This window comes from Gadus chalcogrammus, chromosome 19 (assembly GCF_026213295.1).
Source record: "Gadus chalcogrammus isolate NIFS_2021 chromosome 19, NIFS_Gcha_1.0, whole genome shotgun sequence".
NCBI lineage: Eukaryota > Metazoa > Chordata > Actinopteri > Gadiformes > Gadidae > Gadus > Gadus chalcogrammus.
The window spans coordinates 4454391-4468515 of NC_079430.1; the positions used below are offsets into that span (position 1 = coordinate 4454391).

The window sequence follows — 14125 nt, forward strand, 5'->3', positions numbered from 1 at the left end:
GACAGACAGACAGACAGACACACAGACAGACAGACAGGCAGTACCGTGTCTCCGTTCTCCAGCCAGCTGATGGAGGGGACAGGGTTCCCCGTGGCGTGACACTCCAGAGACACCTGGGCTCCGTACGCAACACGCTGCTCCTCTGGCACCCGCAGGATCCTGGCTGGAGCTGTGGACACACACACACACACACACACACACACACACACACACACACACACACACACACACACACACACACACACACACACACACACACACACGCGCACACACACACACACACTCACACACACACACACACACACACACACACACACACACACACACACACACACACACATACACATGTACACACACACACACACAGCCCAAAGCCTTGTGTAAAGAACAGGTAGATGAGGTTGGATCCAGTATACTGTCAACGGCGGCCTTGACCAATTCTGACACATCAGTTCAATAATATCATAATATAAATTCAATTTACCAGCATGGAGACTGGTTTGGACAGGCCTAGTCACCCTGGACCAGTATGGAGACTGGTTTGGACAGGCCTACTCACCCTGGACCAGTATGGAGACTGGTTTGGACAGGCCTACTCACCCTGGACCAGTATGGAGACTGGTTTGGACAGGCGTTCTCACCCTGGACCAGTATGGAGACTGGTTTGGACAGGCCTAGTCACCCTGGACCAGTATGGAGACTGGTTTGGACAGGCGTTCTCACCCTGGACCAGTATGGAGACTGGTTTGGAGAAGGCCATGCCGAAGCTGTTCCTGGCGACGCAGCGGTACTGACCAGCGTCTTCCCTCTGCAGGTTGTGGATCTTCAGTGAGCCGTAGTCCAAGATGGACACGCGGCTGCTCACCTGGTACCAGAAACCGGAACAAAACCAACCTGGGTGAACACCTGAACCCACCTGGTTCAACACCAGGATATACAAAGTCTACCTGTATGCTGGAGCAGCATATGAACTATAATTGTAATATAATTGTCGTATAGTCAAGTATAACTGTAGCATAGGGGGGGCCTATTTGTAATATAGTTGAGCATACCTGTGGAAAAGGTGAAGTATCGTTGTAGTATAGCTGTATTAGATTGTAGTTTAGGCATAGTATGGGTATTTTATAGTCATACTATAGTTCTAGTAAGGCTTTTGTATAGCTATAGTAGTTTGTAGTGTAGGTATAGTTTAGTTATTTAAAGGTTGAAGTACAGTTCTAGTAATGCTGTAATATAGCTGTAGTAGGTTGTAGTATAGGCCACAACCTAAGGCTGTAGTACAGTTGTAGTATAGTTCTGTTAAGGCTGTCGTACAGGTAAAGTAAAGGTATGTTATAGTTGCGTATTGTTCCAGTCGTAGCATAGCTGTAGTATATGTGTAGTACAGCTGTAGTAGGTTGTAGTACAGGTATATCATAGTTGAGTATTGTTCCAATAAGTATAGGTGTAGTTGAGCATCGTTCCGGTAGTAGGATATCTGTAGTATAGGTATAGTATATAGTTGTCATAGGTTGTAGTAAAGGTATGGTATGGTTGAGAATTGTTTCAGTGAGGCTGTAGTATAGGTGTAGTATATCCATAGTATAGCTGTAGTATAGCTTTAGTGTTGCTGCAGTGTTTCAAGAAGTACCTGGACGAGCTCATCGTCTTTGAGCCAGGTGATGTCAGGCTTTGGGTTGCCCAGGGTGACACAGGGCAACAAGGCCTTGGACTCCAGCAGGAGAGTGAGGTTGGTGGGAGGACGTTTGATCTGAGGTCCTGCCCAGTGACAGAGAGATAGTAGAACAATGACTGTTCAACGAAATGTGATCTCTGCAATTAAGCCGTCATTAAGCCGTCCCTAGCAGCAATAGGGTAAATTGTCCGCCACAGCTAAGCGCCCGATGGACTCCAGGCTCCAGCCTAATGCCTCGGTCGACAACAGCCACAGGACCACTGGATGTGTTTACATCTGTGAGGAAACCAGAGACCCACCCCAGAGCAGTACTAATCACTATGGGGAGAGAGGGAGGGAGGGAGAGAGGGAGGGAGGGAGGGAGAGAGGGAGAGAGGGAGAGAGGGAGAGAGGGAGAGAGAGAGAGAGAGAGAGAGAGAGAGAGAGAGAGAGAGAGAGAGAGAGAGAGAGAGAGAGAATATACAGAGTGAAAGAGATTTATCAATAGATAGATAGATAGATAGATAGATAGATAGATAGATAGATAGATAGATGGATAGATGGATAGATGGATAGATGGATAGATGGATAGATAGATAGATAGATAGATAGATAGATAGATAGATAGATAGATAGATAGATGTATTGATAGATAGATATATAGAGAGATATATCAATAGATAGATAGATAGATATACAGAGTGATAGCGAGATGTATCAATAGATAGATGGATATACAGAGGGCTACAGGGATAGAGCGATAGACAGAGAGTAACGTACTCATCTTGAGCTGCAGAGCTCCACAGCTGTGGGCAGGCTGTCCGATGCCGTTGGACGCGATGCAGCAGAACTCCCCGTTGTCGGCCTCCCTCGCCTGGCTGATGTGCAGCATCTGACCGCCCTCCCTGGTGGAGTACCGGTGGTCATAGTACCTAGTACAACATCAAGTACAACATCAAGTACAACATCTAGTACCAAAACAAAGTACCACATCTAGTACAACATCAAGTAGCACATCCAGTACCACATCAAGTACCACATCAAGTACAACATCAAAGTTAAACATCAAGTACCACATCTAGTACAACATCAAGTACAACATCAAGTACAACATCAAGTACAACATCTAGTACCACAACAAAGTACCACATCAAGTACAACATCAAGTACAACATCAAGTACAACATCAAGTACAACATCTAGTACCACAACAAAGTACCACATCAAGTACAACATCAAGTACAACATCAAGTACAACATCAAGTACAACATCAAGTACAACATCTAGTACCACAACAAAGTACCACATCAAGTACAACATCAAGTACAACATCAAGTACAACATCTAGTACCACAACAAAGTACCACATCAAGTACCACATCCAGTACCACATCAAGTACCACATCCAGTACCACATCAAGTACCACATCAAGTACAACATCAAGGACAAACATTAACTAACCATCAACAACAAAATAAACTACAACATCAAGAAGAAAGGTCAAATCCTACCTGTAAACACAGATACCAACCAAGTTACAATAGTAAAGAGTTTTCCTAATATTTAGGGCATTGTGTGACACTCTGGGCAACTGTGAAACATTATCCAATGTGTAAACAAGGCACATCGGAAAATAAGTCGACTCTCAGTTAGCGTTAGAAATTAGGAAGCAAAAGATTGGGAAGCGGAGCGCACTATGATAACTGACTGACGCATTAATGAGTAGGTCGGCATCTAGGCACGTCCGCCAGAGGTTGAGGACAATCTCCCAGGATTCGTTGCTAAAACTGGGTGGCAACAATTCAAGACTTTAAAGGAAAGCTGCTCTGCAATAACAATCCAAAGCCTTTAGGCCCTTCATATTGGGGCGGTGACGTGCAGACGCTGTGTGCTTCTTAACACTGTGCTATCAGCAACACATGGATGGATGGCTCGGCCAAAAAAAAAAATCAGAAGAGTGTGTATCTAACCCTTACCCCATTTTAAACAATTCCTACACACTGGGGTTTGTACAAGAATAGCAACATCGGAAATGATTCAAAATATATAGATGTAAATATATATCAAATATATATATATTTATATATATATATATATATATATATATATATATATATATATATATAGAGAGAGAGAGAGAGAGAGAGAGAGAGAGAGAGAGAGAGAGAGAGGTCTGAGGGAGCGAGAGAGAGAGAGAGGTCTGAGGAGAGAGAGAGAGAGAGAGAGAGAGGTCTGAGGAGAGAGAGGAGAGAGAGAGAGAGAGAGAGAGAGAGAGAGAGAGAGAGAGAGAGAGAGAGAGAGAGAGAGAGAGAGAGAGAGAGAGGTCTGAGGAGAGAGAGAGAGAGAGAGGTGAGAGAGAGAGAGAGAGAGAGAGAGAGAGAGAGAGAGAGAGAGAGAGAGAGAGGTCTGAGGAGAGAGAGAGAGAGAGAGAGAGAGGTCTGAGGAGAGAGAGAGAGAGAGAGAGAGAGAGAGAGAGAGAGAGAGAGAGAGAGAGAGAGAGAGAGAGAGAGAGAGTGAGGAGAGAGAGAGAGAGAGAGAGAGAGAGAGAGAGTGAGAGAGAGAGAGAGAGAGAGAGAGAGAGAGAGAGAGAGAGAGAGAGGTCTGAGGTGGGAGGTGCGTTGGAATAGTCTATTTTATTAAGAATGTTCCTATTGGAGTGAAACATGGACGTATTTGAGTGTCAGCCATGATAAGAGCTGTTGGAGTTCTCTAAATGCTAAGGAGAGGTGCTTCAAAGCGTCCTTTCTTATCTCCTTAGCAGAGGGAACACTGGAGGCTCTGGAGCATCCTTTCCGAAAGGAAAGGATGGTCGTGTGTTCCCTTTGCTAAGGGATACGGAATCCTCTTCCATACGGCGAGAACATTTAAAGCAACACACCCCTCTGCCCCTCTGAAGGATTACGTCAACACGTGCACGTGAAAAACATTTTGTTAAACGTTCAGACTACATTACAATTTCAACCTCGGTAATGAAGTAATATTTCTCACGGGTTGCCAAATTCAAACATCCTGCCTGAAACAACATGATGTGCTTTTAGTAGCCCATCTTTGTGCATAGTTTCACCGCGGCAGACCCACATCCACAACATCCGCTGTCGCTTAATAACCGCAGGGGTCTTTCCCAAAGCCCTTACGGATTCTCTTTCACAAATTCCCTTGGCCTCATTACATTTTTTTCATAAAGGTCAAGGAAAGTGGTTAGGACACAGTTGGACCCATTTGTAGGAAGTAGGGACCATGACAGGAAGTAGAGGCCATGACAGGAAGTAGAGACCTTGACAGGAAGTAAAAACCAGGACAGGTAGTACAAACATTGAACACGTCTGCTAAGAGAAGGGGCAGGGCTACAGCCTGCACTTACAGGATTGGCTGGTTGTTCCTGGTCCAGGTGATGTCCGCAGGGGGGCGGGACTCCACTTCACAGATAAAGGAGGCGTTGTGGTCCAATAGGACGTCCACCGTCTCCAGTAGCGTGATGATGCGAGGCGCTGTCAACCAATAGCAACACATGTTTTCGTTACGTCATATTACCGGGAAACCAACAGTCAATCTATCACTGTGATGACCAACGGTCAATCTGTCACCGTGAAGACCGGATGAAACTAAAGAGATTATGTTTATCTGCAGGATGTTGTTGAGGAACAGAGAGAGACCAGCTGCTGGGCATTCCTCACATTCCTCAAGAGTCAACGACCAACGAACAGGAAGAGCAGAGGAGAGGAGGAGAGGAGGTAGGAGAGGTGACAAAGGGTAGGATATGGGAGAGAGGATAGTGGAGAGAATAGAAGGGAGGATAGGAGGGGAGGAGAGAGAAGAATGGAAAGGACGGATAGGAGACGGACAGGACAAGAGAGAGGAGAGAAACTCCTCAATCCTCAGTCTCTGTACTATCTTACCCCTACCTACTCCTTATTGACCTGTCTCTGTACTGTCTAACCCCTACCTGCTCCTTAATGACCTGTCTCTGTACTGTCTAACCCCTACCTGCTCCTTAATGACCTGTCTCTGTACTGTCTAACCCCTACCTGCTCCTTAATGACCTGTCTCTGTACTGTCTAACCCCTACCTACTCCTTAATGAACTGTCTCTGTACTGTCTAACCCCTACCTGCTCCTTAATGACCTGTCTCTGTACTATCTTACCCCTACCTGCTCCTTAATGACCTGTCTCTGAACTGTCTAACCCCTGCCTGCTCCTTAATGACCTGTCTCTGTACTGTCTAACCCCTACATGCTCCTTAATGACCTGTCTCTGTACTGTCTAACCCCTACCTGCTCCTTAATGACCTGTCTCTGAACTGTCTAACCCCTACCTGCTCCTTAATGACTTGTCTCTGTACTGTCTAACCCCTACCTGCTCCTTAATGACTTGTCTCTGTACTGTCTAACCCCTACCTACTCCTTAATGACCTGTCGCTGCACTGTCTAACCCTACCTGCTCCTTAACGACCTGTCGCTGTACTGTCTAACCCTACCTGTTCCTTATTATGACTTGTCTAAGGCCCATGTAAGTGAGGAAACGGCACCATCTAGTGTTAAGCGGACGTGACTCCTTCATGTTGCAGAACAGTGTGCAGACTATCCGTTTCTCATCTCCGTTCACATACTGTGACACAACATGGAAATGTATTGTATAAGTACTCATTTTTTCATGTACTTTCAGCAGCATTAATCAAGAATATTTTTTTACTACATGTTACTATAACAATGCCTTGATAATCATATGTCACTGTGTTTAAATTGATATATAGCTAGAAACATAGATAGATAGACCGAGTGATAGTTTACCTTTCTGAATGGCGTAGCCGCAGTCCACTAGTATCAACAGGAAGTAGATATTCAGACTTCCTCTCGTCTTCATCCTAGCTGGTTCTTTCTATTTGTCTGTTTATAACTGGTTATGTCCGTTTTGTAGCTGGTTCAAACTGGTTATCTATAGTTGTGTCTGGTTCTGCATGGTTCTACCTGGTTCTGTATGGTTCTAGCTAGTTCTAACTGGTTCTGTCTGGTTGTAGGAAGTTTGTTTCAGTCCAGAACTCTGCTATGATCCTGAGGAGATAAAAACCTTCCGTCACAGCACTCAGTAAAGAGAGTGAGAGAGCGAGAGTGAGAGAGCGAGAGAGCGAGAGAGCGAGAGAGCGAGAGAGAGAGAGAGAGAGAGAGAGAGAGAGAGAGAGAGAGAGAGAGAGACTGTTCTATGTTTCTGTGTGCGTGTGTGTGCATGTGTTTGTGTGTGTGTGCGTGCGTGTGTGTGTGTGTGTGTGTGTGTGTGTGTGTGTGTGAATGATAGACAGTAGCAGGTGGGAGCTTGGCTGTCGTTAGTGTAGTCCCTGTGGCTAGATCTCTCTCTCTTTTCTCTCTCTCTCTCTCTCTCTCTCTCTCTCTCTCTCTCTCTCTCTCTCTCTCTCTCTCTCTCTCTCTCTCTCTCTCTCTCTCTCTCTCTCTCTCTTATTTCTCTCATCTCTCTCTCTGTCTCTCTCTCTATACGTATGCATATATATATATATATATATATATATATATATACATCTATATACATATATTGATGTTTACAGCCCCACACATTCATACACCACACAGACACACACACACATAAAGGTCTGCACCTGTTGGGGTATTTTAGGAAAGGAATTACATTGCAACAGTTTGTTGACCAAAGAACACATAGCTACACACAACTACACACATAATCACACAACTACACACAGATACGCACACCTACACACAACTTATCATGTACACACCATACAATCGATGAAATGGAGCGATGTCATTCTGACGATACTGCTTCACTGATAAAGATGACCAGTTCTCTTTAGGAACTGAGGAAGAGGCATGGTTCTCTTTAATTAACTGATGAAGACCCATGGTTCTCTTTACTGATGAAGAGGCCTGGTTCTCTTTAGCTTACTGATGAAGAGACATGGTTCTCTTTAGTTAACTGATGAAGGCCCATGGTTCTCTTTACTGATGAAGAGGCATGGTCATTGTAGGGTAGAGTCTTTTTCTTATTAACAGGATAAAGTTTTTAGGAATTGATTGAGTGGAAGCAGCTTTATACTGCTAGGCAGTGATTCATTTGAAAAGCACAAGGAGAGGATGCTGAATCACCGTGATTCAAATGAATCGCTGTGCAGTAGCTCAGGTCCACAGAACACTTCAGGTGTCAGTGTGTGTCCTGAGGTGTTGACGTCAATGTCGTGTCCTCTGAGAATATCGATGAGGAGAGGATGGGAGGAGGTGGGACAGGTGAAAGAGGGAAGGATACGGGAGAGAGGACAGTGCAGAGGATAGGAGGAGAGGAGAGGTAAGAAAGGAAAGGACGGATAGGAGGCGAACAGGAGGAGAGAGGAGAGAAGCACCTCAATCACCTGTCTCCGTACTGTCTAACCCCTACCTGCTCCTTAATGACCTGTACTGTCTAACCCCTACCTGCTCCTTAATGACCTGTACTGTCTAACCCCTACCTGCTCCTTAATGACCTGTCTCTCTACTGTCTAAACCCTACCTGCTCCTTTATGACCTGTCTCTGAACTGTCTAATCCCTACCTGCTCCTTAATGACCTGTACTGTCTAACCCCTACCTGCTCCTTTATGACCTGTCTCTGAACTGTCTAACCCCTACTTGCTCCATAATGACCCGTCTCTGTACTGTCTAACAAGTCCCCATGTCAGTGAGTAAACAGCACCATCTAGTGGTAAGCGGATAACACTTAGCAGGCGAGAAATAAGACATTCAAATCGCTGTGCCATAGCTCAGGTCCACAAAACGCCTCAGGTGTCACTGCGTGACCTGGGGTGAGGACGTCAATGCTGTGTCCTTGTCTGAGAACATTGCTGCAAACGCCTTATGGAAGCAAGTCACTGCCATAATGATTTGTATTTGAATATATACTTTTTTAACCATTTAAAGGGGACATATTATCAGGGACGCAGGAAGTGGGGTGCTCCGGGTGCTGCCGCACCCCCTCTAGTGGACAACAGACGCAACTATTTTTTTTTCATCATGTAATCGGATGATGTCTCATCCGATTACATACAGCACCCCCCACTTCATATGACTTCCTGCGTCCCTGCATATTATACCAACAGGTGTGAGTGTGATAAGCCTTACAAGCCGTTTCGAAAACCTGCCCCATCTGACATCACTAGTGGGCGTGTGCACCTAGATCTGTGCTGGATAGATCAGTCTACCAGCCTACCCAGTGGACTGAAGTAAACGTTGCTCATCTATCATCTATCAATAACCTATTTGTGAAATCAAAACAACAAGCTCATTGATTTAACGAGGCAGGTTTGAAACAATTCATACATTCTTCGTGTCTGAGAGGTCATTCACTGATCAATTAGGATAACAAAGCCTCTTAAGTTCTTCTCAGACCTACAACCTAGCCGTGCAACATGCATATCGGAGAATCAAGCCCCTCTTTCATAGTGACAAAAAGTTATGAGCAAAATGCACATGAACTTTTTTTTTTCTCATAATGGGCAGCTGTGTCCACACACTTTAAGGAACATACGTCCATCTCTATCAGCATGAAAAGACCTAGTGGATCAGAATGTGTGGTGTAAAAGGCAGTTTTGGAGATAAGAAGGTCCCACCGAAACTTGACAACCTTATCTAGGACCTGACTAAGACCCTCATACTGAACCTTGGCCATCTCGGGCCCCGGGGCCGTGGATTCAGGTTAGGTTTAAGGGTAGGGTTAGGGTCCAGATTTTTTCCAGAGACCCACGATTTTCACAGAGCAATCCTAAGATGCACCCCGGTTGAAGGTCTAATGACCAAGTTTCTATCTCTTCTCAATTATTTTAGATACATTTCTAGCAAAGGTTTGTGTTTCCAATGCCTCAATGGAGCATTTGACACTCAACAACAGAAATAGTCAATACACACTGATCATGACAATAACCTCTCACATATGAGTGGGTCATTGCCTCGGCGACACTCAGGGAGGCATTGTTGCAGTCCATAGCAACCACCATAGCAACCTTGACAGTCAACTGAAAAGGAGGCAGGCCCATTGAAAAATATAGGCCAAAAAAAACGTAGGAATGTCACATGTTTAGAGACGTTTTTGTAAAACTACTTGTTATTTTGAACCCTAGTTTCTGCCTCATATTAGAAAGATCTGAGTTGATGAAATAAAGTAAATAGAAGCTAAATTATTCAGAATCTGTTAGCCTTTATGATTTAGGCTTTACAGTAGCAGTTACTGGAAACACTGTTTAAGTTCAGAGTCAGCCTCACAAGTGGAATCTCATTTTACAGAATTCTGTTTCTGCAGTTTCTAATAATTCATGTAAAATATAAATATATGTTTTCTATCAGCTACTACACCTCTAGTTTGAGAAAGCTGTACCTGAGCAAGAATGATCTACTGGATACCAGAGAAAAACTGCTCTCTGATGGAAATGGGAGGCCACACTGTACATTGGAAACTCTTAGTTTTGCGCAACCTGTTCATAAGCTGACAAAAGGATCCTGGTTCAAAATCAGATCCATGTCCTTCAACAGCTCTGTAGTGTTAAAGAGTTTTTCCTCAACTTTATGGAAGAAACACTGCTTGGACTTAGATTAATAATCTTCTGTTCTACTGCTATGCATGTGAAGCTGCTAGACTATTCTTTGCCTTTCAGTCTGTCGTGACTGAAAGAATAAGCCATTGAGCCAATGAGCAATTGAGAACACGCAATGTTTGTTTTGCGGTCTCAATGGCTCCTTGGGTTGCTGGCAATCTCACAGTGCTGCATACAAGTCTCAATGCCTTTGTACATGCAAGGCCAACTCTTGCACGTCTTTTACATTTTTCAATACCCACAAATAAGTGTTGTTCATTCACTATTCTCACCCTTTGAAGTGTTTGAATGGCTTTTCCAGCTTCACATGAACTTGCCACTGTAACTGTTCCTCCTCCTTCATTCTTTCATCCTTCAACACTGAAAGATAGCTAGAGAAACACTTCTCTAGCTTTTTCAGCCCATTATGGTCCCTGGTATCTGTGCATCTGAATCAGTCCGCATTGATTTGCAAATCTTTTTCTGTATTGCTTTTGGTATTGAGTTAGTGAGCCCTGCTCAATGTATTGGCTACTACTAGGTGTTTGCTCGGCTTGAATTCAAATGTAAGACCATACATTTTGAGTCACAGCATTGAACGTTGTAAGCGCAGCTGCGCTCCACACAGTGGTTTCTGTGAGAGGATTTTAAGTGGCTTATGATCATTCTCTGTACTACACTGCTCTTAGTGTCTCCTTTTCTATATTGCCATAGTATATTTCCGCAGTTTCCATGGTTTGACTGGATAGCCCTTTGGGTCATGCATGCGCGCAGATGGCACTAGGGACGGGGGGATATGACCCCCTCAGATTCATAGTGACCCCCCCACTGTCCCTACAAAAGGCGACAAACATCGCCGGTAAAACGGAGGCTTCCTCCTCTTGAAATGTCACTGGAACATGTCTTACAAACTGCATATGCTGATCTTTCTCCGAGACAGTGAAATACTCCCACACGACGGACATTTTCTTTCAATTTTATTTGTAAACAAACCACAACTGTGCGCTGGCGGCTTATTTTTTCTTCTGTAGTATCACTCCACAAGCGTCCTCGGTTGCTAAGCGATGTCAACGTCTTGGGCGACTATTTCTCAGTCGATCAACACTACGAATGCTGGTAACAAATAAATTGTGAAAAGACACACTGTGTGAAGTTATTTTTTTGGCCATCGTTTCCATATGCTAAAGACGTGTCTAGTTCACCGTCATGCAGGCTGTGTTTAGTAAAATAAATAGCGATCTGTTTTCGGCGCATTTAGGCCTATCTGCCTAAGCCCACGTTGAAATAATTTTGATGTTGAGTGTTGATGGCGCAGTGGTTGAAATAAACAGATGATTTCATACAAATCATAAAAGCCTCTCCCTGTGTCATTGTGTGTGCGTGTATACGAGGTGCGTGGGTGCATGCCTGTGTGCGTGCGTGCCTGGGGGGTTAGGGTTTTAATTCCAACATTAAAATAAATGGAAAACTCACTCCTTACTCCCATTACAAATGATGCAGCAGTTCTCAAATATCCTGAACTGAAAGAGGGAGCCTTGAGAGTCCAACTGGCCATGTTTAAAACAAGTACAAGGTCAACACAACAGCAGATGCTGTGCATGCTTTGAAAGAAATGCCCCCTGAGGCCTAAAAAAATAAAAAGTTTGGTTCCTGTTGGTTGTCAGTTGAGGTCATGGGTAGGTAGGGAATTTATTTTATTTTTTTATTTTATTTTTTCCAGCGGCAGCGAATGATAAGTAGGTTGTTTTCATTTATAAACGAGAGAATGCGCTCATCCTGGTGCTGTACAAAAACGTAATTATAGTTTGCATAATTTTTTTTTTTTTTTTTTTTTTAAAGCTCATAAAATAATTTGGGTCGCACACAAATGGACAGGGTCGGTCGGAAACCGGAACCAAACCAATTTTTTTTTTAGGCCTGATGTCCGCGGCCTGTTTGATCAGGTAGAGACACTAGTGAGATTGTTGATGGTGGTGCCCATATCCTCTGCTGAGGCAGAGCGCAGTTTTAGTGGGTTACGCAGATTGAAGACATGGGTGCGATCAACCATGACGCAAAAAAGACTCAATGGCATTGCTTTGTGCCAAATTCACCAAGAGAGGCTTGACAGACTGGACAGACCAAGCCCAGCAGCATGTTCAGGGTAATGAAAGGAGGAGAGATGTCTTTAGGTCCTTCAGTGAGTCCAGACAAATAACAGTTTCATTATACATGGCTAGTGTTGATCAATTAGGCCTTTGTTTAACAATGTTCACTGTTGTTTATCCATGATTTCAAATAAGAATTCTCCAATGTCTTTTTAGTGCAAACCATTGGCCTACAGGATATTACGAAAGTAACTACTTGAGCGCTAGTTAACGCCCAGATTACACAAAAATAACTTATTGAGTTGAAATCATTTGCTGACAGCTTTGTCCCCCCCAGTTCAAAAATCCCATCTGCGCCCTCATGCCAGTCGATACTTTCAATGGTTGGTCTTGGTCATAGTATTTTAGGACCTTCAGTGAAGCTGTTATTTAGCCACTTCCATTCTCTCTTCGCATGCATCGACTTCTAATGCCACATTGTGACAGTTTCTAACAGGCTTTACAGCAGATGAGATCTGTTTGGTGAACTCCAGCCTCCATCCAAAGGAGGCAAACTCCAGCTGTCCCCATGGGACACCGTCCAGGTGTCCCCAGCGAGACAAGAGACTTGTCTCATGGCAACATTCTGCCACAAATTCACCTTCCCTTTCCTTCTCACTTAGGCAAGGCAAGTCAGGCAAGGCAATTTTATTTGTATTGCACATTTCTTACATAAAGCAGTTCAATGTGCTTTACAGAGAAAAAAACAACAGCATCATTCATAGTGAAGAAGTACATGCAAACAATATAATGAAAGTCCTTCAATGAAATGACACATGTACTATAAAAAATAAAGGGAGAAAAAGATAAAAAGGAATAAGAGATTTAAAAAAACCTTCAGTAAGGTCAGACATTTCAGATATGAATCCGACATTAAAATATAAATCGATTAGAATAAAAAAAAGAGAAGCAAAAATCGATTAGAATAACAATAAAAAAGAGGAGGAAAACGTTAGAAATGTTAATAGTATGCATCACTGAAGAGTTTAGTCTTTGGTTTAGATTTAAAAATAGAAGTTGTGGCAGCGTTTTTAATTTCTTCTGGCAGTTTGTTCCAAAGTTTAGCTGCATAAACACTAAAGGCTGACTCACCACATTTTGTTTTGGCAGTAGTTTGAACCAAAGATTTTTGTTTTGAGACCTCAGTGATCTGGCTGGGGTGTGCTGTATGAACATGTCACGTACATAGTTTGGTCTAATGCCATTTAGTGCTTTAAAAACAAGATGTAGAGCTTTAAAATCAATTATATAAATAACTGGAAGCCAGTGTAAGGACCGTAGGATAGGGGTGATGTGCTAAATCCTTTTAGTCCTAGTTAGCACATTTTGTATAGTTTGTAGTTGCTTTATAGTTTTTTTGGGAATCCCAGTTAAAAGGGCATTACCGTAGTCTATCCTGCTTGAAATGAAAGCGTGAATGCGTTTTTCTAGGTCACTCTCTGACATAAGGCTTCTCAATTTTGCAATGTTCATCAGGTAAAAAATGTTGATTTAGTGACTGATTTCACATGATTACTGAAGCTCAAATCACTGTCAATGATTATGCCCAGATTTCTTACAGCATCCTTTGCCTTAAGTCCATTTGTTCTAAGTAGAGTAGCAACCCTGGATCTTTGCTCTTTGTTCTCAAATATAATGACCTCAGTTTTATCTGTGTTCGACTGAAGAAAATGTTGTGACATCCAAGTGTTAACCTGGTCGAGACACTGACAGAGAGAATCAAGGGGTGCATAATTATTGGGAGACAGAGCAAGGTAAAATTAAGTGTCATCTGCATAGTTATGA

At 43.4% G+C, this 14125-nt stretch overlaps 1 protein-coding gene across 1 annotated transcript in view; it reads right to left on the reverse strand.

Moving 5' to 3' along the window:
• Positions 1–6742, reverse strand: part of musk (muscle, skeletal, receptor tyrosine kinase) — a 15782-nt gene extending 9040 nt beyond the window's left edge. Inside the window, exons 1-6 of the mRNA XM_056578733.1 lie at positions 6444–6742; positions 5018–5144; positions 2435–2586; positions 1631–1758; positions 724–865; positions 45–169 (exon numbers count right to left, since the gene is read on the reverse strand). Of these exons, the coding sequence (XP_056434708.1) occupies positions 45–169; positions 724–865; positions 1631–1758; positions 2435–2586; positions 5018–5144; positions 6444–6516 (747 nt within the window). The 5' untranslated portion in view covers positions 6517–6742. The remainder of the gene's footprint in view (positions 1–44; positions 170–723; positions 866–1630; positions 1759–2434; positions 2587–5017; positions 5145–6443) is intronic.
• Between the last annotated feature and the right edge of the window lie 7383 nt (positions 6743–14125).